Source organism: Myzus persicae, unplaced genomic scaffold, assembly GCF_001856785.1.
Source record: "Myzus persicae strain clone G006 unplaced genomic scaffold, MPER_G0061.0, whole genome shotgun sequence".
NCBI classification, from domain to species: domain Eukaryota; kingdom Metazoa; phylum Arthropoda; class Insecta; order Hemiptera; family Aphididae; genus Myzus; species Myzus persicae.
In genome coordinates this window covers 536,742-562,941 of record NW_019100703.1, presented here as the reverse complement: position 1 = coordinate 562,941, position 26,200 = coordinate 536,742, and the positions used below count along the sequence as shown (strand labels likewise).

At 30.6% G+C, this 26,200-nt stretch overlaps 1 protein-coding gene across 3 annotated transcripts in view; it reads left to right on the top strand.

The window, feature by feature from the left end:
- LOC111042529 (neuropeptide Y receptor type 2-like) overlaps positions 1–26,200 on the top strand; it is a 156,359-nt gene that overhangs the window by 61,844 nt on the left and 68,315 nt on the right. For all 3 annotated transcript variants that reach the window (XR_002605462.1, XM_022327157.1, XM_022327158.1), the window contains exon 3: positions 2,041–2,327. Coding sequence is in view for 2 of the 3 variants with exons in the window: in XM_022327157.1 (XP_022182849.1) it covers positions 2,041–2,327 (287 nt within the window). In the remaining variant the exon portion in view is untranslated. The remainder of the gene's footprint in view (positions 1–2,040; positions 2,328–26,200) is intronic.

Genomic DNA, 26,200 nt, shown 5'->3' with positions numbered 1-26,200 from the left:
TATGTTTTTTTGTATATTTTACATTTAAAAATAACTCCCAAAAAGTCTTCAGTTTTCGAGCAAAAATAATAATTCTCTCCAGCAATTGTATTATAGAAATCAGTTCGTTTTGGCCTCAACGGTGATATATTGCATTCTCTTTTTCATCTGTGGGTGAATATCGTTGAAGTCGACGTTGGTTGTTTTGAGAAAAAAAAATATATATATACCTATATATTTTAAAATAATATGAGTAATGACAGTAATCAATATAATATAATGTATTATATAATATACGGTATATAATACGTTCTGGTTCTATGTATATATGACGTGTAGACTCTATAAATCATTGCACAATGTACATAATACACACATATATATATATATATATTATACTGTGGGTTTCAAGCGTATAGTAATGTTTATTATTTTCGTTTACTTTTATTATTATTATTTTTTTTTTTTGCGACAAAATGGTGAGAGGGGGCGATTAAAAGAACAACGCTCTCCTACTTTTTGACATATTACCTCGAAATTTATTACACGACCCTTTTGTGTTTCACTATTGTTTTGCGCGCTCGTACAGATACACGCATATCTGTATACACTGTGCAAACACATATTATACGTATATCTGTATATATGTGCAGTGCACACCGTACCCAAGGCGTCTTCTTTGTCGAATAGAAAATTAAGTTGAATGGCTTCCAAGGGAGTGCTCGGCCAAAGTTGGTGCGTCACGTGAACGCACGACGTGGTGCCCGTTTGGTTATGCGTATTATTGCGATACAGACGAATCCTTTTTCGCCGTACCCCCGGAAACGTCCACAGAGAATTATCCTTCAGGATTAATTTCAGAAACTGCAGAAAAGAACGCGGTCGTACGTAATCTTGGCCACCGGCCTTTACGTGTGACGTGTATATATATATATATAAGTCACAAGTACTGATTATCTATACATCAGTGTTAAGTCAATACCATATTAGCAATAGCGTCATCTCGCATTTATAATAAATTAATTTGAGTGCGCACTCGATTGTGGTTTAGTTTTTTTTTTTTTTTTTTGAAATCGGTGTATTTCAACGTTTTTAAAAATTATGTGCCAACAATTTTATGATTTTCGAAAAAATATGGAAGTATGGAATTTGAAAAATAATATATTTTTTACACAATTCATAAACTAATGATTTCCCAAAGAATGTTTTTGTCCCAATTTTTTAATGGTTCAAATACACGGATTTGTGAAAAATAAATAAAAATCGAACAGTATATAGGGGTGTTTACAACTTGAATATTGTAGATAGGTACCGCGCATGTGGTGGTAGGTATATCATATATTATTATGAGTATAAAATAATATTGAATATATTGAATACCAAAATCGATTAAAACGAAATTATACACTCATCCATGAATTCCTTCTTATCTACATTTAATAATAAAAAAGTCACTTGAGATGCAAATACCTACCAACTGGTATAAGGTGTAAACGTCGCACGAGACACCTGGTGATTTGATTTTGATATGTAAAACCCCTCTTCATATTATGGTTATAGGTACACCATGCTTAGAGCCCTTGTCACGAGCTGTCACCTAGGGGTCTCTCCGAGAACTCGTTTGGAAAAAGAAATCACCTTATATTATCTATGTATTTTAAATCGTAATATTTTTTTTTTCGTTTAAACGTTAATAAAATAGTTTAGGGTGGGTCCTGGTACATGCTGCACGAATATGAATAATTTATTCTATAGAATGAGGAGATCGGTATTGTTGCATTGGTATATCGGTTCAAGGCTGGTAAGACGGCAGGAACAGTTGAATTTCCAAAAGACTTACAGTTGTAAAATATTAATAGTTTCTTTTTACACACAACGTACTTTATATGCATACCCTCTGTGATTATATCTTATTTCGATGGTAATTCTATTGAATTTCGTGAGCGATAACTCTTAATAACGTACGCACCTTGTCGCATGACTTCAGGTGTCTGGTGTTGAACTTTAAAAATAGTATGTAGCTGAAATGCCTTGACGTTTGTTTTTACCATGTTTTCGCAGGCCATTGGATGTTTGGTGAGATATTCTGCCACATAGTCCCATACGCCCAGGGCACCAGCGTGTACACTTCCACGTTGACGCTGACGTCTATCGCCATCGATCGGTTCTTCGTCATCATCTACCCGTTTCAGCCGAGGATGACCATATGGACAACGGCGCAAATAATCGCCACCATATGGATATTCTCGTTGGTGGCCACGCTGCCATATGGCATTTACATGGCCAACAAGGAGATGTACGGCAAAGATTTTTGCGAGGAGACGTGGCCGCAAGAGACGTTCAGAAAGGTAACTTGCACGTTTATCGACAACGACATAATCATGTTCTATATAATACACAAACATTAAATCAAATGAAGCGTTTTTATTCGTAATGTATCAGAATAACTTTGGGATCTATCACCGAGAGAGGTACATAGGTATAGATGATTTAATCAAACGTATACAGTTAGTTTCGTCATCGTTTACGTATAGTTGCAAATGGGAAAACTACACATTTTTTTTAATGCTGAACATGTGGTTATATTGCGGCGAAAATCGTACCTATATGAAAATATTGAATTGGAAACAATTATATCGGTGTAAATAGTTAGATGTTATCCATTACTAGGTAGGTACGTCTTATATTTCTTGTAATCAATCAAACCGAAGTCTAATTACTTTCTCTCTGCGGCAATTTTTTGTTTTAAGTTCTGCTAATAATTATGATCAAATTAACTTGAACACCAGCAATATATATATATATATATATATATATAATTTTACTACTATAAGAATAAAATTATTATTAGTAAGAACTAATATTTCTTAATATTATAGGTATATGTATATGTATATTTCAATAAATTTGGCCTGGTTTTTAATGTTGTAAAACAATTCGGTATATTATGTAGTAAATATCGTTCAGCAGAAATGTATTTGACATTGTTTTGGCTAGCGTTTTTGAAGGGAGAAAAACAATACGATAAAATATTAATGTATGTTCTTTTTTAAACTTCAAAAATGAAATATGTGTAACTTTGTTAACTGTCTTAAAACAGTGTTATATATCTTTTTTTGTTTGAAATTTCTATTGTTTAAAAACCAATCGGTATTTTATTCTTAAAAATCACAAACTATTATTAATCACTATAAATCTCACTGAGGAGTGGTCTCATAACACATATAACAAACTGTGAAATACCGTTTTCGTAATTTACGTAAGTTTATCACAGTTGCGATGAACAACGATTTCGTTAAATTTTTGCTGTAAATTATTTAATTATTTATACAGTAAAATATTCGCACAACGGATTTAGTATCGAGTGAGAACTTAAATACGCTGAAAGATTGAAAACAAATATTTAGGCAAGTCGCAACACCAACGCGACAATGTTCAATAATATTTTTCGTTGAAATCTTAATGTTTACCGATGTATAATTTTATCATTTTAATGTAGTCACGGTCGTTAACAAAATTGTTTTATTTTACAACTCGTATAGAATTTTCTATATGATCCGTTTATATCAATAATTTTATTAGATCATTAGAATTGAGACAAACTGCGTTTATTTTTTGTTATTTTTTTCGTTGTCGATGAGCGTAGTCGGATAAGAAACTATAAAATGACTTGGAGTAGTGAACATTTTTATTCACGCAATATAATTTAATATGTATAGCAATTTAACTAACGTCTTTCCACATAAAAAGAAATATATAATTATTTATGACCCAATGAAAAATGTATATTATACTATTCTGGGTATTATATGGTTTTTTGATATACTTAAAACTAAAACTTTAACGCGGACAAATTATCACGAAGTGAAATATGTTTCAAAATAATAATACAAGGCCTTTGACGTGTGTAATAAATTAATTCTCACGAATATGAATGTACATAAATATCTAAATACCATCACAATCAAACGCGCTATATTCTGTTTTAAATCGAAATTTAAATTGCATACATAAAAAATTTCTAACATTAATCTTCGAGTCTAATATATAAGTTAACCTAACCTACTTTATTCACTACCTAGGCGGTAATAATTTTAAATTTTGGGTTAACTATAAAAATGTGTTCTGAAATGGCTTACACGGATTAGTGGACCGAGGTATACATATTGATTGAAACTAATATTAAAATATAGTTAGAATTTATTATAAACGGTTCTGAATTCGATAATTAATCTATAATATCGTGTTTGATTTTTATGTAGGTAGGTATTATACTATTATATTGTAAATAGCAAAAATATGTCGTAAGATTATGAACATTTTTGACTAAGAACGTTTTTTTTTTTTTACGCATACCAATACGTCATCATATTCTATCTGCTAGGAGAGTTCTATAACGATTATAAAATTACTAATTGGCCAGCATACAGGGTCGACATGATAATAATATGACATTTTATGTTATAACAATTCGTTTGTACTAGGCTGTACTCGTATATTTTGTACCTTTAAAATATTAAATCTGTTATATTAAAATTGAATGAACTGCTTTATTGAGTAAGTGGTGTATTTCCACTAAAATTAAATTAATACTTTTCTAAAAATCGTATAGAATAACTAGTTAGGCATTTTAAACAATAATCAATTGAGAATGGTTAAAGTTTACACATCATTAAGTACTATTAACTATAGGTAGTTGAAGAGTATAGATATAAAATTATTATTTTCATATTAAAATACAAAAATAAAATTCAGGAATTATGTTATATTTTATATTTGTAATATTTTTTGAGTACATTTAGGCCAACATAAAAATCTATAGCAAACATTTGTCAGTATTTCAATATTATTACTTGGAAATATAATGTACACAATATGAATAATACCTATGTTATTATGGACTCTAATAAAGGAGAAATTTCCATACGTTAGTTATCATTTATGATAGAATATCGATGCCCAAGTGTTAAAATACAATCTTGCTGTGTTCATCATTGTTGTTATTATTTATTGTATTTTATCATAAAATAAAGTAATCAATTCAATCGTCGTATCTGAATATCGAAAACGAAACCGACTAGTTTACATACCGCAGGAATTGCATTTTATTTTAACTATTTCCAACGCACACAATACAACTGAACAATATACAACAATATGCGAAGAATGTATAAAATATCCAGTTCGATTATACGATGTATTCTATTCGGTTAGTGTATAAATAGTATCAAGATATGTCATGAACTAAAACCATTTCATACTTAAATGCTAACACGAAATATACACCGATGAAAAATCAGCGCAATATTAATGGGGCTGGATCGGTATACACACCGACGCTGATGTTCAACAGACGAAAGTTTCGTGGACGATTTATGTGTTTCGCTCGAGGGTCCAAACCGTCGGCGGTGGTATACATAAAGAACTTTTTTCCGGTCGTCTGCTTAATTTTTTTTGCCCTCTCCTGGAAACCGAATAAAAAAAGATAAAAAAAATAAACCCAAGGCGAATAATAATAACGAAATAGCCCTCGACAAGCCGCTTTTTTTAATTGTTGTGTAGAAAACAACTTTGACGACAAGACTCCAAGAATATATAACTCAGTTGTCAAACAGTATGCGTGTGATGGGCTGTGACGTCATGTTATATTATTTACACTAGAAATCTTCATCGACGGCTGTCAAGTCGGAATGGAAAAAGTATCACGAATATTCAAGATTCCATTTCATTGTTGTTGCATATTTTATATTTTGTTTCAACGGGAAACGTGCCATACACTTTAATAATATTAATATAATCCCCACCCATAATATTATTACTTACCTATTGGTCCGAGCACAATAAATCCGGATCCTCGCACCGAAATCCGTCCGGTAAGTCTAATCCCGGCCACAGATCGAGATCCTAATCACCAGCTCTATATTATAAGCCCACAACGTCCGTCCCTCCGCATATAAATAATTATTATTTTAACATTATATCGAATGGCGCATGAATAAAATATGATGTACAACCCTGCGCCAAATCGTTGACATACAATCGATTTATAACGGTGTTGGCCACACATGCCCTCCCCTTCTACAAGATAATGGTAATGTTTTTGGGACGATTTGTCGGAATATTATGTAAAAAAAATTGTAATAATAACATGACTTTTAATAAGTATGAGTGAATTATACCAGGAATTTAATACATTTGCAATCTCTTTTGCTACCTTATAGCAGGAAATATCTACGAGTATTATTAATTATTATACCAATTTTATTTTCAATACTGCATACTTAAACCTTAAAAATTCGCGCATAGGTACCAATAATATTTATTTTTACAACTATATATTATATTTACCAATAATGTATAATTTAATGATCAAACATATCTGATAAAATCATACTTTAATATTTCAATAGTTGTATCCCAGAAATATGAGAAAAATAAGTTTGATAGTAATATTATATATTTCTATTATTATAATCATATAGATTTATTTTTACAATTGATTATTGTTTATTAATATTTAATACTATTACATCGTATTTAAGAAAAATAAATATTGCATTTAAAACTAGGCGAAGTACACGTCAATAATAGGTTAAAGTAAAAACAAATAGGTAATTATTAATAGTAAACAAATATATGTCTTTTCAGGAGCAAATCAATTTTGTCACCCGATCCTTGATGTATTATATTATCTGGTGTTTTTTTTTAATGTTGCAAAGTTGCCGAAAACTGGTATTGATCATGAGTCATAATAAGGCTTAAGTGGCATAACATTATGAGCCAATTGGTTTACCTCGTTATTGGGCTAATTGTTGGGTACCTGCCTTGCATTATTAGTAAGTCAGACATGGTTGGACAATCTGCCTTATATCATGAAATTGTAACAACTTATTAATAGACTATGTCGAAATAAATAATAACATAGCTTAGACTACAACTCCCATGGAATGGCTGGTAGAATGTCGGTGAACAATTTGGGCTTGATATCTCAAATGGTATGTACAGAATGGAATTCAAAATCGAAACAACAGCACTTTCATTTATTTATATTGCATACGGATACATAGGTACTTACGTCTATTTTAACCACGGTACAGATAATATTATGTCATCTGGGTACAAACATATACAATAGGCGTTCCTCTATAATTATCCAAGTCATAAGAGGCAGACTTCTGTGATTCGCGTTCATACTTTCTTCGAGTATTCAACTGACATATATTGATTATAACGATTTCGATTTAGTGTTCGTGCCAGATTCGATCGAAATTAGTGCACATCTATGCACAAAACATGCACACCTACACCTGCATAGGTACACAATATATATACAATCAGTTGTTTCTATTAATTAGACAGCTGCACATTTTTGGGTATCTGTTTAGGGTTTTCTTCGGACCCAGTTTTACGCGTACAATAATGTTGTAGAATAAAGCACTTATCAGTAGACGTATAATTATAATATCACATATTGTTAAGGATTTTCGTGCAGATATCCGGTAACGATGATTAACGGCTCGCGAAATCGGCGTACACTGTTTAAGCCGATGAGTATATTATAGTAATATGTACGTAGTGAACATATTAGTTATTAGACAGTTTAGTTTGTGTAGGTATAACAATAATATATGATATTGTTATTAGGTACGTCGTGGCACCGAAGACAAGTTAACCGATTTTGGTGAACGCTGTATTATCATTTACCGCCCGTCTACAAATACGTCGGCCGGCTATATTATGTGTGCACAACAATATTATTACTATAATATCATGCATAATTAACATCGAAACACTAAACACGATCATGATATTGATAACCTATCTATATAGGTTTATAACGGAGCTCAGGCCGACCCGTTAACGGTGGCGGCGGCGAAATGTGTGTTAGATTAACGATCGGACGCGGATTAGTTCTAATCCAAAAGTCCAAATTATATTGCTATGAGCATACACACTCGTATATCCATTCATTACCATCCATTATGTACTCTTCATACCTTTAGATTATTTGGTCCTTTATTGTACCGCACACCCACACCCAAACAATAGCAAGACGGCCTACTACTTATCACACTGCCATATAGTAATCGACTCGCTCGAAAAAGTTCCAATCGAATACTTTCAACAATGTTTCGCCGACAAAACAATGAGGGCGAAAAGAAAAATATTATATTGTTTAGCGCCCGAAACTATTAAGTCCCCTACCCGTCGTCCCCCTATACCTCGTATATCAGTAATAATGGACGCCTCCGAATTGGTTCACAGGTAGTCTACGCCGTGTATTATACACACGAAATGGTTCCGATGAACTTTCATTTAGATAATTAAATTAACTTTTACGAATTTAGATGAAAAATGATTATTTATTAAACCAACAACAGTTTCACAGGTCATCACGTTTGTGTTCCTAGTCAGTCACAAGTAAGCAATAATAACAATATATTATTTCGAAATAATATACTTAAACGTATTTCCGCATTTGTCAATACTAATGATAATAAAATAGGTGTATAATAATAGTCTAACCCAATATCAATTAACTAATAAGTCGAAGTAAAAAAAAAAAAATTAATGTAGTATACATTTACAGCATACATTTTTTAGGATTTATAAACACGACATTTGGCAGTGGTTCAACTTTTTCATTTATTTTGTTCACCAATTGACTTTTTCCATTTAGCTGTTGTTTTTTTGGCTCTAAGAGCGCTGCATTGTTATAGATATGTGTCCATACGTATCTATTTTTTAATTAATAAAACAAACCACTCGGATTCGGGGGTGTGGAATTAAATAAAAACGTTTCCGTCAAATAATATGTAGTTCGTAGAGGCGAATTCGGACAATATCGCAGATGAAAAATCGTGATCTACATATTTTAATATTATCACCAAGTGGTTTTTACAACGAACATCGATTCGACCAGTCGTTTGTCGGGAATCAATTCGAACGAATTATTTTGACTCGGAAAGCCAGTCCTCGTTTCACGCGATGTTAATGTATCAAGTATTACATTACAATATTATATTCGTATTATGTAGGTGAGATTATGCACTCCACAACACTGTCATAGTATACCGTACACTGCGTACAACGTCACAGGGTTATATTCACGAGCATTTATCGCTTGATAATCATGTATAATACGACGAATTAATATTTGCGTCACATAAGATCTAACGTCATAGTACCCGACTCGTCGTGTGCGAGTGCGTTATTATTATTCGACGACAAATGTTGAACGTTTCAGCGCCGTACCGAACTGGGACAGCGTAGTTATATGTACAATAATATGGGTAGTAAAGTCATTCTCATGCATAATAATATTATGCTTCACGGCACAATGACGTATTATTATATCGACGATTATAATATATGCACAGACGCGCGGCGGTGTATATAGGTACACGATAGGCGCCTCGTCGTTCGATCGCACACCGGCGGTACGATTATTAAAACGTATAATAATATCGTGTGTATTGTACGATTTAAGTATAATTCGTATTGTATTGCCGTTTGTTGCACACGTTTCGAATGGGGTTTTGTGCAGGCGATATCGTTACATACATCCATATACAAATGACTATACGCTAACCAACAGAAATCGTTGTGTACGGATATAGTTGTGGAGATAAAACTAGAACCGTATCATGTGCCTACGTCGTAAGCACCTACTATATAATATTATGTGCGTGGGAAAACTAATAATAAAGTGAGAGTGTTGGTATAATGGTACACGAATGTGTGGTGTGATTATCCTATTTTATAGAACTCAATAAGCTATTTATTTTGAATAAACATAATTTCGGGGGAGAAAGATTCAAAATATAGTTGAAACGGACTGGTAATTTCGACGCAGGTATTACCAATAAGTTTTCTTTCCATAAATTAATAGTATACGGTAGGTATATAACATGTATACCTACTTAATCAAGCTGTGCAGCTCAACTGCACTCCGGAAATAAATGAACAGTTAATATAAAATACGGCGTTACGTTGGTACGACTAGGTTTTAGTGGTAACGCAGTTCGGATATTATAGCTCTTCGTATAATTCTGAAAGTGGTTCGAACTATTCTCTAATATTTTCTAATATCTCTGAAAACGATCTCTGATATTGCCATCGAAATCGGTCTAGTAGTTTTTGAGTTTAAAGGCAACAAACATAATATAGAAGAATTATTTTACAAATACACTCCAGTAACCAAAGTAACCAATGGCAAAATGTATATTAAAAAAAAGAAAAACATTAATTTCCCTTAATTTCTACTGTTACAATCCATTATAATCGTTAATCAATATAGCAACCATTTGTGAACAAAAAAAATTAAACTTCCATCGTAAATCTTAAAACCCTCGCGTGAGCACTTTTTTAAAATGCGAAATTTCATAAATCCTTTCTTAGTGCACCCTTACACAGTCACATGGCGGTATTAAGTTTCCATAAAATTTTCAAGTCTCTAGCTATCATAAGTTTAGTCTCTACGTCGATCAGCCAGTCAGGACACGTATAAGATTATATATATATATATATATATACCTATTGATAAAATATATAAATAAGAAAACTTAATTAAAACTGTATAGGATTCCAGATAATAATTCAATTCGGCACTGACATAGTGGTATAGGTGGTTACACATTACGCGTTCGGTGGTGGTGTCTTGCAGGACGGGGGGGGGGGTCGAGTATGTCTCGAGAGAAAACTATACACGCTGTAAATATTATACATACATTGTGACGATTACGTATAAGTTTCACGTAGAAAAACTTTTTTGAGCATCCATTTCACTTTATCACGAATATCTCCAATGTATTTTATGAAATTGGGTAAGACACGCTGCACGAGGTGTATTATTATGACGAATAATAATCGACCACCACGCATGCAAAGTTAAATGCACTTTCTTGTCGAACTTTCAGCTTCTTTCTCATCCTTTCGCATATATATATAAGTGCTGACTAGTTACTTTGTAGTTTGTACCCGAAAAAAACACGCCATACTCGAGCGTAGGTACATATAGTATACTTAATTGCTGCACGAGTGATAAATGGATGTGATCATAAATCGCGCACCACATGTAAATAACGTGCTTGGATAATGTCAAGTCTGTAATTTATTCAGGTGTTCTGCGATAATCACTACTCCCCTATGATTTCTGTTGTCTCTGCGATTAAAACCTCGTGGTATTTGGTCAGAAGCCAAATGCCTAAATCACTCTCAAAGACTTGTAGTTATAGGTACATGTATCGATTGTCGGTACACACATTTCACTCGGTATCTATATTCCTTTTACCAATATGGTCGAGCAAAAAAACAGACGCTCAAACTATAATAATGATATGATCTACCTTAAATTGTAAATATTCCAAAAATATCCTAATAATAATATAATATATAACGTATGCATCATTCCGAAAACGTAATACGTCAATTTCGTAATCCGTTTAATATGTGTGACGATTGAAGAGGATAATATTGCGAAATCACACCATTGGTCGGAAAATATTGTCAATACTCAAAATTTACTGAGTATGTACTATGTAAGAATATTTTGTTGAAAACACGTATTTTGCATGTTCTAACATTTTCATCATTGACTGGCCAGCGGTATAAATTCTCAAAATCGATGGTTGAAGATGATACGCCGTATATAATAATTAAAAAGTTATAACAAATGATGGATTTTTGAGTTTCTACAAATATTTTTAACAGTTCAAAAATTGCCATTACAGTTGTGGTGAGGTAGTTTATTTATGCAGTTAGGTTTCCGAGATGCAATAACTGGATTTTTTGATCGAAATATCGTGATTTAGTCAACATCTCATCGTGATCTGAGTGATTTTAAATGGATTTGATATATTTAAATTAAGACTAGGTTTTACCGTGGAAAAAATGAAGTCGACATTTTTCACTTGAAAAAAAAATCGTTAATATAAATTTGTGCTGTAGGCAGCACAAACTTAAAACATCACTACTAGCGAAAATGGAGTCTAACAAAATGTGGGAGAGTGCTCCAACAAGGTCTAACAAAACGAGCTCAGCAATTTTTAATCGAAATAAAAATACATAAACATAATTATAAACACGGCAACTGTGCTGTTGGAGTATAGTTGGCAGCGCAGAACTTTAAAAGCTCTACCGGTAAAAATAAGTTATAACATGCAACAAAATCGCGGAGAGTGTTCTAACAATACCCCTAACAAGTTACCAACAAATGTGTTGGATTAATTTCACGTGTGCCTGTTATGATTGTGCAGCCACATTTGTGAGCGCCAATTATACATTCTCCGAGCGTCTCTGTATGGTAACAAAAATGTTTGTTTTTAATTATTACGATATGAAGCTAAACTAATGATTGAAAAGCATTGTAGCTGCTAATGAATAATTAATTAATAATAATGGTGTTTGGATAGTTTAAGGACCATGTGCAGATCACGCGCATTCACTATGATGCCATTCGAATAAAATAAGCTGCATGTTACCTCGCGTGGTTGTATGCACAACCTAATGCAAGCCAGTAGACAATAAACATGTTTGCAAACAATATGTCTGCGTTTTTAACTAGGCTTACGATATTCTCTGACTTAAAAATCGCCCATTGCAATGTGAAATGTCGACCTGAATATTATATTATTATGCCTACACGAAACACGCATATTATATAGGCACACACTCGCATATATGAATCGTATTGATCCGGACCCCGCGAATCATAAACCGTTTTTCTGTTCTTCTAAGTTCATAATTTATGATCAAAGAGATTTAATATAACTGCATAGAGATTGCATTTATTTTTAAAATATGTACGGCTTTTATGGGTTTGTACTTTGTTGGCTTAGCTTGGTGGTGAGTTTAAGCGTCTAGAGCCATGCGCCTTAGCGGGAACCTTGTAAACTAAAGTATTTTGGTGCCGACGCGAAAAAAAAACCAATCCTATAGAGAAGAGTGTTTCCATGTATATGTATAACTATTAACTACCTTAGTTATTTCTTTAAATCTAGAAGTTACTGTCAAATTGTATTTATGACTTATGAGACTACGTATGTTAGATAAACGGATAGGTACAATATATATTCAATCCATATCGTAATTTATAACTGTCACTTGCTAGTTATATTTCCTGTATTTTCCGTAATTGATTACGTTATTTTATTTTTTATTTAACACGCTATTTGAATGAGAAGAAATAGAAAAAAATGTCGTAAAATCACCCTACCTGCCCACCTACATTAACATTATAATTGCAATCTTCGTTTATTAAGAATGACACTTCAAATATTTCTTTGCTGATCGCATTCACTGTAACACCTTAACCTAATTCAATTAGCATATTAATTTAACCATTCGATTTAATCATTGAAATCTTTGCATACCAATTTCTATCATCATAATTGTATATTATTAATTATATATTTGAAATACAATCCTTTGATTGAAACTTAGAAAGTTACTGATATTTGAGAAGAACTAATAACATGTATCGCGAAAATCTTACAATAGTAACTTCTGAAGTATAAATATTGATTCTGGAAGATTAAAAATAAATACTATGGAATGGCGAATAATATTTATAAAATAATATGTACGAGAAGAAATAATAACAAAATTAAAAATATATGATTATAACTTAATTTATTTATGATTGACTTAAATTGATTATAATGCAATGAAAAAAAAAACAATTATAGAAAGTATTGCGATCCGGAAAAATCCAAATTGAATGGAATAATAATATATAAACGAAATATTCTGAAATATGCTTATTGTTATAGCAGTCATTATAATTATATTATTTCTTGATTGTGTAGCTTTGTAATTTATACTTTTTTTTATTAATTGTCATATTCACTAAAAGCAATCAATGAAAATCAATTACGTTTCAGAGTAAATCGACAATACTATAACTAAAACTGGAGAAGTCACTCTACAGTAAATTGAAAATATTTCAAATGCCTTTAAATATCTTAAATATTAGTCTAAATATTTTGAAATGTTATTGTGTAAAGAAAATAAAAATTTAAGTAGTACTTATTGGAATATTGCAGGTTTCAACGATTAATATATTTTGGAGAAAAACAAAAAACTCTCCGAGATAATTAATTATTGCCATTATACATTTTATTTAATTATCCAATGTCGTCAAAATTTGAGTAAAAAAAGTTCACGACAACTGTATTCAACATTTTTTTAAATTCTTGTAAAAAAATTATGAGGAAAATATTCAAGTTTTTTTTAACTGCTTACAAACAAACATTTTAGCATGAAGAGTAAAAAAATCGAAAATGTTAATTATCTATAAGCCAACATTTCATCATGTATATAAAATCCTAACATCAATATCTGGTGAAAATGTCATGGAATTACGGTTGAGGTATTCTTTTTTTAGTTACAACAAAAAACAAAATAGCCTTGAACCAAAACTCTTATGTTGTTAATATTCCCGGATGTTCTTCAAAAACATTTCTCTACAGTAAAAAGCATGTTTGGACGCGAAAAATACGGAAATACATATTTTATTGGAATAAGATATTTTTAAATCTGATAAAAAATGTGTACGATTTAGATCATTCTAATTGAAGAAATAAACGCAAATTTACTGTACATATTTTTACATATTTTGGTATAAATATATATTTTGCATATTTTAGTAATTTTTGATTTTTTCATTGATTTCCGACGACTAAATATTATCTGTATCGGTAGTATTTATTTTGACAACGTTTTTCCCTAAACTGGTCCATTTGCCATGTTTTGTGTATGGCTTTCATCGTGTTTCAGAAACAATTAGATGTAATTATTCCGAAGTTGATCAAAACGACCATATTAAAAAATATTCTAAAAAACGCCAAGTCGTCTTTCAAAATTCAAAGAAATGTATCTAGATCTTAATTTACCTCCCGAACTTGCTGTAACAAGAAAGGGTAAGTGGGTTGAAGCCGTCCAATACTATTGCAATCATTTAGACAAAATAAAAATTGTTATTCAAACTTCGATACTGAATCGGCCGGCAGCTATTGAAAAAGCAAATTCGGTGCTGCGAAATATCAGTTTAAAATTTTAGGTCGCAATTTTTCATTTGCAAACTTTCAGCAATATATTGTTTCTCATTGCTTTGTTCCGGAATAGTACACATAGTTTTATAAGCCCACATCATTAGTGTTATTTTTATTTATAATATATATTTTTTTTTTTTACACATTTTGATTTTTTTTTACGATAAAGTCCGTTCCCTAGTAATCACCTTATACTAATACCTTTATATGGTATCTGTTCAATACAATTCCTAAATGTTTCTGGTTTCGACAATATTCTTCAACATCATTGAGTGTATTGGAGTGATGTTGTTAAATTGTTTCAATACAACGTGCACTAAAATCAAGTCATGTTACTAATTGAAAACGAATAAATACCTACATATTTGTAAGTATCCGTATAGTGGGTATCCATTAATGCGACAAGTCAAATAAAAGTGTCTAGAACAAAGTTACTCAAAAAAAAAAAAAACGGAACTATATATACAAGATAAACGAGTCGCACAGATGACGTTACTCGGTTATAATGTGTATCTTAGTTAAGTCAATTCCCATTCCTCAACACTGCTCAACATTGACCCCGACCAGCCGTGAAACTGAAACTGACGGGACGTATCCCGTAGCGTCCGATGTCCGAATTTATATGTTTTGGCTATCCGCACCCAATTTAACGGGTAATCTGACCGGGGGCGATCGAGTTAATGATCCATCAATAACGACCTCCACGCCAAGGCTAAAGTGGATTCTGCGGCGGTGGCGTCAGTCATTTTATTATGACGTGCAGCGAGTCATTATTGTGCAACTCCCGCGGTGACCAAATTTGATGTATTTCGTAATAAAATACGCAGCCATATTGTACTGCAGGGTGGCTTCTAACCGAAAACATAACTTAATTCGCTGTATCGATTGAAAATCCTTACTCGACAGATTAAGCGTAATGTATCATAATATTATGTAGGCATGCGTTTAAATTTGCCGGCCCTCCAGCACGGTTCAAATCACTTAACTATTTTGTATAAAGTTCAATGTTCTGTAATTTATGTACCCATAATGTGTTATATGATTATAAACTGCAGCAATAGTTACTATTGCATTTTTACGAAAATGCTGTCGCACAAATGTCATAAACTGTTAATAATTATCATTGTTTATTCCTATTCACTTGAAGAGTTTTGTATTTTGCCTTACAACTAAGGTTCTCCGAGCACGAGGCGATTGTCGAGCGATGCGATTCCCCCGTGATTTATGCGATTTGTGCAATTTATACGATAGATAAGTGAGATATGTGCGAGTGCTCATACATGTATGAAGCGATTGTGGTGCGATATTATAATCATTATCATTAACATGTTTTTTTCAATCGTAGTAATCTTTTTTGAAATTAAAAATTGTATCTTTTTTTATACTTTAGTTGTTCTATTCTTATGGAACTCACCTGATACTTCTGATCGTGATTGAGTTCCTCGAACGTATTATGTAATGAAAGATAAACTACTGCTAAGATTCTTGGAAACCCGTAGAGTACATACGTAGCGATAAAAACTTTCAACTCTTTTGGCTATGAAAGTCGAGAGAAAGAATAATTCACAAAGTACCGAAGCCCTATTTGAATCTCTTATTCTTTATTCAAGGTTTTGTAAGAAATTGATTTTCGATTTATTGTATCGTTTATTTACTATAGATAGTACCTTCTAATTTTCTTTTTTTCTTCAAAATACACTTTATGTTACTTAAAAAAATAAAACAAAAAAGTCAGTTTTCTGCAAAACACAGTTAAGAAATGAACAAGTTCAAATATATTTTTTTAAATTAAAAGTTGGACTTTTGAAGCATTTTTTTTCTTTCTGTTATTGGTCTAGAATGCACTAAAAAACGAATCATTTTCAACACCCTCAAGAGTCTAATATAAAAGTCAGCGGCGTGTGACAAAAAAAAAAGAAGAATTCATATTAGGTTTACACCGAAACTCGAAATACCAACGCCTTAAGTGCAGGTATCTTCTTATCAGAATATTAACTTCAATTTTCGTACAAATGAGCACAAAATAGTTTAATAACGATTTAACGGTATATGTGTGTGTTACGTCCAATACATTCCTTTTGATTTTTGTCGTACTTATAAAAGACACCATTATTAATTTATGGTTCCAGACCTTTCATGCATCTTTAATAAAAATAATTATATGTACATTTTAGATTAAAATCACTATCTCAACTCGAAAGTTTAATAATCATAATAGTGTTAGAGATTTAAAATTTAAAATTGGGACAGTATTTGTTTATAACAGGCATTTAAAAAATATCATGTTGGTACTTACCAATCTATTTTCCATTTTAAGTAAACATATGAAATGATATGTAATAGATATATTTATATATATATATATTATATACATACAAATCTCCTACAAAACTTAGTATGCTGCGAGAATTGAATTGTACAAAAAGAGATGCATTTTAGGTTATACCAACACATATATAAATTCACTACGTATTGAATTGTTCAGGATTATTTGACATGTAAATGTCATGAATGGTACAAATTCAAATTGACAGTCACCAATGAATATATTATATTATGATGTGACATTATTATAACGTAACAGTACTCTCATTTTTCTATGAATAAACCATGTCAAATACGATATTATATTATCATAGGTAATTTAATCATTGTAATAATTATAATATTAATATGATGTGAAGTTTGACGTTTATTCGTTTATTGTGCTGGACTCGACCTCGTCCAAAAAAATATAATAAACGTCAATTGAGTCGATGTTTAGCATGCACGGACAAAATATGAACTTGAGAATTATATTAAGATACATAATATAAAGCAATATATTTCCATGTGCCTATCAAAAAAGGTCACTTGCCAGACGTCATCCAATATTCGTTCATTATTTACATTTCTCACAACCTACAAAATAAACGTAACGATTTAGTTTGACGACAACACTCTGTTGTATATAATAATAAACACAGGTATTATTAATTATAAATTAACAAGAGTTCATCTTTATTGTTTTAGATCTATTCACTGATAATAACTTAGATGTTTCCAATTATAACAGATACGCATATAGCTTAATAATTTATTAGTATATTATGTAGAATTAATCTTGTTTTATCAGCCGTTTACCTACGGGTTCCGGATAAGTGGTTTTCATAAGTAAGTGCTCGGCAATTGTTGATCCCCAACTGTCGAAAAAATCGGACCAATGCAAACATTCACTGAAATCTTCTTATACACAGAGTGATTCACCGAGAATGTTTACCTTCATTTTTCTTCAATAATGCAGTTATTCAAATCCGATTTTTTGGAATCTTTAAATATATTTAAAGGCCATATTTTTTGTACTTCTCAAAGAGTGTCTTGTAGAGACACAATTTTCTGTTTTTCAAATAAAATCCCACCTATTCAACTACAAGTGATTTAGTATATAATTTTCCTGAACATTTTGATATATCGCATTCAGAGTTCGTTAGTAGTTTTTGAGTTATTTATTATAATTATTATTAAGGATATAATATGCCCATAAAAATAGTTTTGTAAGATATGGAGGCTATGGGGTTTATAAGTGATTTGTATTAATCCATCAACATTAATAATTTGTAAAATTTCTCAAGTATAATAAACATTACATCTAGTATTTACATATATTTTATACTTGAAAAACCACTTTTAAGATTATTATTCTTAGTCTAAACATTTTAATAACTGAATAACTAAGCTTGTTCGAATTTTGAATTGGGTACACCAAACTGTTCAAAAAATTATCCACTAATTATGTTATGTTGAAGGGGGGGGGGGAGGTTCATTTGAAAAACAAAAGTTTGAATCACTACAGGATAAGGAGAGTCCAGCAATACAAAATAATTGAACAAATAAAAATTAAAGAATATTCAACAATTTCAAAATTTATTATTTGAACAAACTCATTATTAAAGGAGAAAATGAGAGCAAGCACTCAGCATGCTCAATGTATTACCCTGAAGAACAGGTATATACCACGTTTACCTTAAACAATCTATGCAAATAATAATTTCGATTTGACAATTCTTGTATTTAATTTTCAATCCAAATATTTACTATCTATTATTACTAAATAATTTGTGAAATCTGAGTACTATACTTCACAGTCAACTAAAATTATGTATTAAGTAATTCTTAAAATTAAGAACATTGTTTAATTTACTTAATAAAGTGTATCACGTTTTACGAGCTGCAGTGGAGAGCATACCACTCAGTCTATCTGACTCGTTTTTTAGGTTGGTAACTGGTAAGTGAAATCAATTTTCACGTCAGTACTCAATATTATATGACGTATTTTGAATTATTATTTTTGATATTAAATTATAGCATTCGAACGTTTTCGCACCATTCGATTAGTCCTTGAAATAAAGAAAACCGATAATATGTATACATTAATGTCATATTCCAATCATACATCATAATATCAACGAATAGATCAACGCGGATGAACATGGTCGTCTTCTGAACGAAATCATATATAATAATACCCCCGAAAAGATCAAATCCTATCGGAATCAATGCATAGGTACTTATAGCCATGATACTATCTAATGGAAAAAAACGACGCAAATATGAACACAAACCGGAGATTTAATTTATTACCATTAACTTCAAACGTCCATTTAGCTTGAATGTACACCTAACTTTTTATTAAGTACCTATATATAAGTATACGCACAATTAGTGTGGAATGTAGATGCAGTCATAGACCATAGGGTGGTATTAGAATTCGTTATGTCACGCTTAAAGTAATTCTCAACGGCATGAGATTCTTGCAAACGGCTTTTTCATAGTCGTATTTATGTCGTCATTCGTTCACGAATTACCATACAAATGATACATAATATGCGGCACCGATAAAATATAACTTTTCGGGCAAATACAAGTTTAAAGTGGAAGCAATACAAATAAAGACGTGCCAAGGGCCATATTTTCTTTTTTTTAGTCAAGAAATGTATAAGGAAAACATTTTTTTCTTGTCTACTAAAATGTTATTACTTATTAGGTAAGTTATAACTTAATTTTTTACCAGAACAAACATCAGGCATCAAATATTAAATTCCATTAAGTATCCGTGTACGTAAGCACTTAGTATTCATGAATTAAAAAACATATTTTTTGAGGGGTGGTTTATTTTTGGGGTAGGTAAGATTTGTTTTCATTGTCTTAGAAAAATTATTATTCCCAGGACTATTAAAACTTACAAACGTATTGGCAGTAAGGCTGGACACTGAAAACAAAGTTATTTTCGGTGATATATATAACGCATATGTACAGGGTAGGCCACGAGAAAAGGGCCAAAAATATAAAGTTATAACTCTAATTTTGGCCCTATTTCAGTGGAACACCTTATATTCACATAATACTGACGTAGACATAACTGTTTAAGAACTGCATAAATTCAACGAGTACTGCAAGCTTAGCATGTAGATAAAAAGTGCTTTACAGCCCTTTAGCTTGTTTTGCGAGTTTTAAAATATTAACGGCACAAATCGATTCCCTTTTTCTGTCCACCGACACCATTACAAACTTCTAGGTAGAGATTTCGAAATTGGATAAACATTTTACTGCGGTTTACCTAAGCAAAGTTACGTACCGATAAAAACTTTAATAGTTTTTTTGTAATGATATACAAAATACATATGTACTTAAATTAAATTAAAAATCAAAAATAAATATAACAGTACACGCAGCAATTTGAGAATTTTGATATTTTTAAAATGTTTTTTTAGATTTTATTTGAAATATTTTGAGCTCAGTAACTACTATATCCAATGTTTTGCTTACCGTTAGTTGAACTACTTGATTATTAAATACCGAAATACCGAAATATAATGAAACTATATTTATTTCATAAATAAGTATACTTTGTGTGTGTGTGTGTGTGTGTGTGTGTGTGTGTGTGTGTGTGTGTGTGTGTGCGCGTGTGTGTCTAATATGTAAAATATATGAATGTGTATGATATTCAATATGTGTTAAGAGTTTCTGATAGTCAAACAAAACCTAAACCATAACTTATCTGCTAATTGACAAAATTTAATTTTATAATTTTCAAGTTGAAATGAATCATTGAACTTTATTCTTGAATATTTATTAAATTATAAAACTTAAATAAATCGATTCCCAGAATCGTTTCATGAAAGTTTTGAGTACTTTGATTAGATTATTTGGTTTCTATATTAACTCACGTAGTGAAATGCTAAAATTTACTTAGGTATATTGTTTTATTATTTAGTTTTATGGTTTTTAGTACGAAAACATAATAACTATTATCTCTATAAACAATGTTGATCATTAATTTTATTACATTTTCATATATCCCATAGACGTACACATATCGTTTTGTACTATGTTGTTGATATAATTTTGAAACAATAGTAGAAGTGTGGAGACTAAATTTAATATAACAATGTGACATCTAAAATCAAATTGCTGTACTTATTTATTAGTCGATAAAAATAATAATTAATTGATTAATATTATAAATAAATATCATCAATTTTACCAAATTGTAGTTCTTCAAGTTTTAACTGTACATGTTTAAAACAATAACAACAATTATTTCACAAAATTGTTCATACAGAAATCATTGCAACACATTCTAATATATTATCATGGTTTATACACAGGTATAAAACGATATAATGTGGAAGTATAAATAAAAACATACTCAGATTTCAAATAATTTGAGGCCCCACACTCGCAACGTGCACACTGTCACGATTTTTAGTTTTATTTTACATAATTATAATTGACTAATTCTACTCCATTGAAAATCTTAAAGTACGTCCCCATTTTAAAAGGATCCTCGACCTTGCAGGAAGAATTACGAAAGTCCATTAATTATCCTTTAATTATTCGTAATAATTAATAACTGCAGACGTACTCAAAAAACCGTACATTAATGGACTTTGTACAGTCATCTCTGTCTTAGCCAGTACAACATTACAAAGGAATAATGGTGTCCAATATTCAAAAATATTCAACTCCAGAAAGTCCAATTTCTTCAGCAGAGAAGCTTGAGTCAAAATAAAATGTAGCATCGAATCTAAATTCAGTTTTATAGAAATAAATCGAATTAACATAAAAGTGCAATATTATCCCAAAAATATTTCTATCATTCTATTTTATCATCATTTATAAATGACCTTCCCCAATCACTACAGTTATAAATAAAATTCTTTGAAAAATAATATACAATTCTAAAGCAGCTACATAATAATTAACAGTAATATTCAAAAATTATTGTTATTAATTAAAAATGTGCAGTTCATATTTATAGTTTGTAAAAGCTAATTCTACCATTAATACATAACTCCTCATAATGTTACTCGTGTTACTGTGTAATATTTTAAATTATATACAATTTGACATGTGCTAAAAAAAAGATGGTAAATATTTAAATTGTAAAAAGAGTGAGGTAATATATTTACAATTTAAAATCGTAAGTGTCATACATTTTCAAAAAACAAAAAATTCCTTGAAAGTTAATATTTTCTTTTGAAACAACGGTTATTTATTATTCAAATATCCACTCAGTTTCATACACGAAGGTATTTCATAAATATAATTTATGTCTGTGTTACACATAATATTGTACAACAGTAAAATATAAACACAAATATGTTAACATATTTTTCTACAGTTTTTAACAACTTTGAAAATTAAAATTTTGGTAAGCACAAAATTTAAAATATTATAACAGAACACCGATATAGCCGATCACGAATTTATACGAATAAAATATCATTTTTAGCTCATAGATAATATCACAACAGACAAAATATTATGAAATCCTGTACAAATTATGTGTGTGTTCCAATAGTCTCATAGCAGTAAACGTCGAAATTTTATTTTGAAATGAATTTGAATTCAATTGATTTAATGAAAAAAATACATTAATTATAAAAATATTTAGTTTTGAAATAAGACAACTTAATCGTCGTAAAAAATAGAACAAGATGAGTTACAATAATAACGGCTCTGCGCTGGTGTTTTACGGGACTGCATTTGAGACGGAGTATCCATCTAATTTTTTGTAAGAAAGCAGCGTAAAATCATTAAATTCGTTTTAGCTCATGATTTCCCGTACGTACATTCAAGTAGAAAGGATGTTTTAAAAAAATGATCTGCAGATTTGTTGTTTCCAATGTGTGCAAAATATAACATATTGTAATATATCAACAAAACTATACTTCTATCTTCACGCTGCTGTTCACGATTTCTTTTGGCAATAACTATTATCACATATTGCCGATGATAATAATGACGTTTGTAGGATTTCCAATCCATTATGTCCTATATGACTATGCGTGCGAGCGCAGCGCGCAATTTTTTACCTGATGCCGAAAAGAATTTAATCGGCAAAAAGCTACGTGGCAGGCGTCATTGTAAAACCCACAGACCACAATATAATAATGGCTCCCTCGGTTCGGAATCTAAAGAGTAAAAACAGCTTCGCCTGCAAATCGCACTAACCATAATAAATAATAATAATTCCTCCGCAAAGGATTCGCTTATTTCATTTTCATAGCGCCGTTACTTGTTACGTAATAATATATATATAATAATATTATTATTATTGAGACACACATTATACTGTACGCGATACTCGTTCAACTTCTACTCGAATGGATGTAACGGCCGTTATTTAATGGTCCACATTAAAGCGGTATAAGGACACGAGTACATTATATTGTTATGAAGTATAAATAATAAGTTATCAAATATATTTTATGGTACTGAAAAAAATGTTCGAGGTTCAATGTTCTACACAACTTTCAGTGATTTAGAGTTACAATAATGCGTGCGCAGCATTGCAGCTCTTTGGGTTCAAATTCCAAATTATTCGGAAACCGATGATCGAAAAAGTCGATTACCTCTTCGATGTGCATTCTTGGAAAAATACATATCACACACACGCACCATGATAGTTATTGTAATTTTACACCTGATAACCCACCGCTTTATTGCATTCGTCGTGCGGGGCAGAAGTCTCGTTAAGTAGGGCGTTTTTATAAAACAATAACAAATCTCTTTCATACTATATATGTGACATCGGATTTCGAAAGTTTATAGTTGAAATAGGGTCGATTTATATAAACTAAGAGCGCACATAACGTATATACATGTAATACCATTAAATCTGGGCTAGATTGGTTAAACTGGAAACTTTCTTCTTTGCCTTAAAACGCAGGTAATTTGGCAGTACCGATAAAGCATCGAGTTTTCGTTTTAAGCTTCGTAGGACACACGCGCTCGCAATCACGTACGCATGGAAACGTCATATTGTATTCAAAGCATGCACTAAATTAAAATGCGGTTTACAATTAGAAAATAATAATAATATTAATTCCAAGTATACAAACAGATAATGACTGCCTTCATTTATAATTTGACGTCCGTGCACTCGGTTTTTTATAATTCCATTCCAAAAACTATTTGCAATCGTATTTTATTTGATTTTGTTATCTACTTTTGCTCATTTTAATAGCGCAAAACAAATACAACGGGCGAAGAACACCAGAAAACAAATAAAAACTTTTTCATCAATCATTATTATTTTATTTATGATACGTATTTTGTACTGCGGGATTGCTAAAGCGGTGATTAATTAAAATTTTATGAATAAAAAAAATATATAAATAACTGGTAATATTAACACAGCATATTATATTATTATAATACAATAATAGCACCATAACTATAATACTATGTTATTAACACAATAAAAATCAAATGAAACAAAAATAATAATTACAAGAGGTATAATAAGATTACATTTTTTTTCTCACATATTCATTTTTTTATTTGAAATTGATTACGATGAAGGAACCATCTGAAAAATATAACAACATTAGGGAGTTTCGTTTATAAGTTGTAAACTTTTTTTTTGTTTCAATAATTGTTTAATATTATGTTTACTACTGGCCGTGTACAAAGAAATATTTTATACGAATAAATTATGTAGCTATGAAAACAACTGCAGTGCATAATATACATTAAGAATTTAAGACAGTTTAGACTTTTACGATGATACTCACTAAACGTTTCGTCGTGTAAGCTTAATCTTTTGAAAAATATATAGGTATAGCCTTATTGGTGGTACGTGTATTTTGTTGAAAAGTTTTCCTTTGACTTGCACAGACTTTTCGGTATTCGTTTAATTTATTATGCGCGTAATGATTTGTTTAATATTTCCTTCAGCTGCTCTAAATGTTAGGTGTTTAATAATGATTTGGATTATTCACTATTATCATTATATTCTATCATATTGTGCTCGAGTCACAATGGAAGTTCCAAAGCTTCTATGTGTCGACATTTTTGTGCCTCCAGCACAATATGGTGGAATATAATGATAATAGTGAATAATTCAAAACACTATTTAAAGTACATTTTACCAAATTTTTCAGCGAATAATATAAACATTTTACAATATATCCATTACATATTTTACCGTTTGGAAAACTACCGACTTTTTTCATGCTCAAAATTTAATTGAAAAATAATCAGTTTAATATGCACGATATGATAACATAATTTTATGAAAGTATTCTAAAATTATACAATATTCCATCCATAGGTCAGTGCTTATAATATATTGTATGTAATTTGCTACTGCACACGTTTTTTTTTTTTTTTTATTATACCTCTTCCGATGAAAAAATAATAATTTATACCAATTAATTTTAATATGTTGTATTCTTATATTAATATATACCTAATATTTTAATTTAAATAAATAATAACACACAGAATTATGAAATTAATTTAAGAAATGACGAGGATAGTTATTTTGTCATATTTCTGAAAATATTATTCTTTAGAACTAAAAAATGTGCATTACTACACATTAAATTGTTATTTGTCTTACATAATGACATTTTCAAATAATTTTAGGGTTTTAATTTTTGGGTTTGGTCATTATATATATATGTATGATAGAACAGTATACTACTATACTCGTCAAGTCATCTGGGATACATTTAACCCTGTGTGACTAACCGTGTAACTTTTTGTGCTAAGGTCATATATAATCACGGTGTTTATTTAGTGATTAAATTAAGTAATATAAATATATTGTTTTTTTTTGTGTCCACAAACTATATCTAAAAGTTATTTTATTAGGTTTTTAAACTTTTTAATTCACA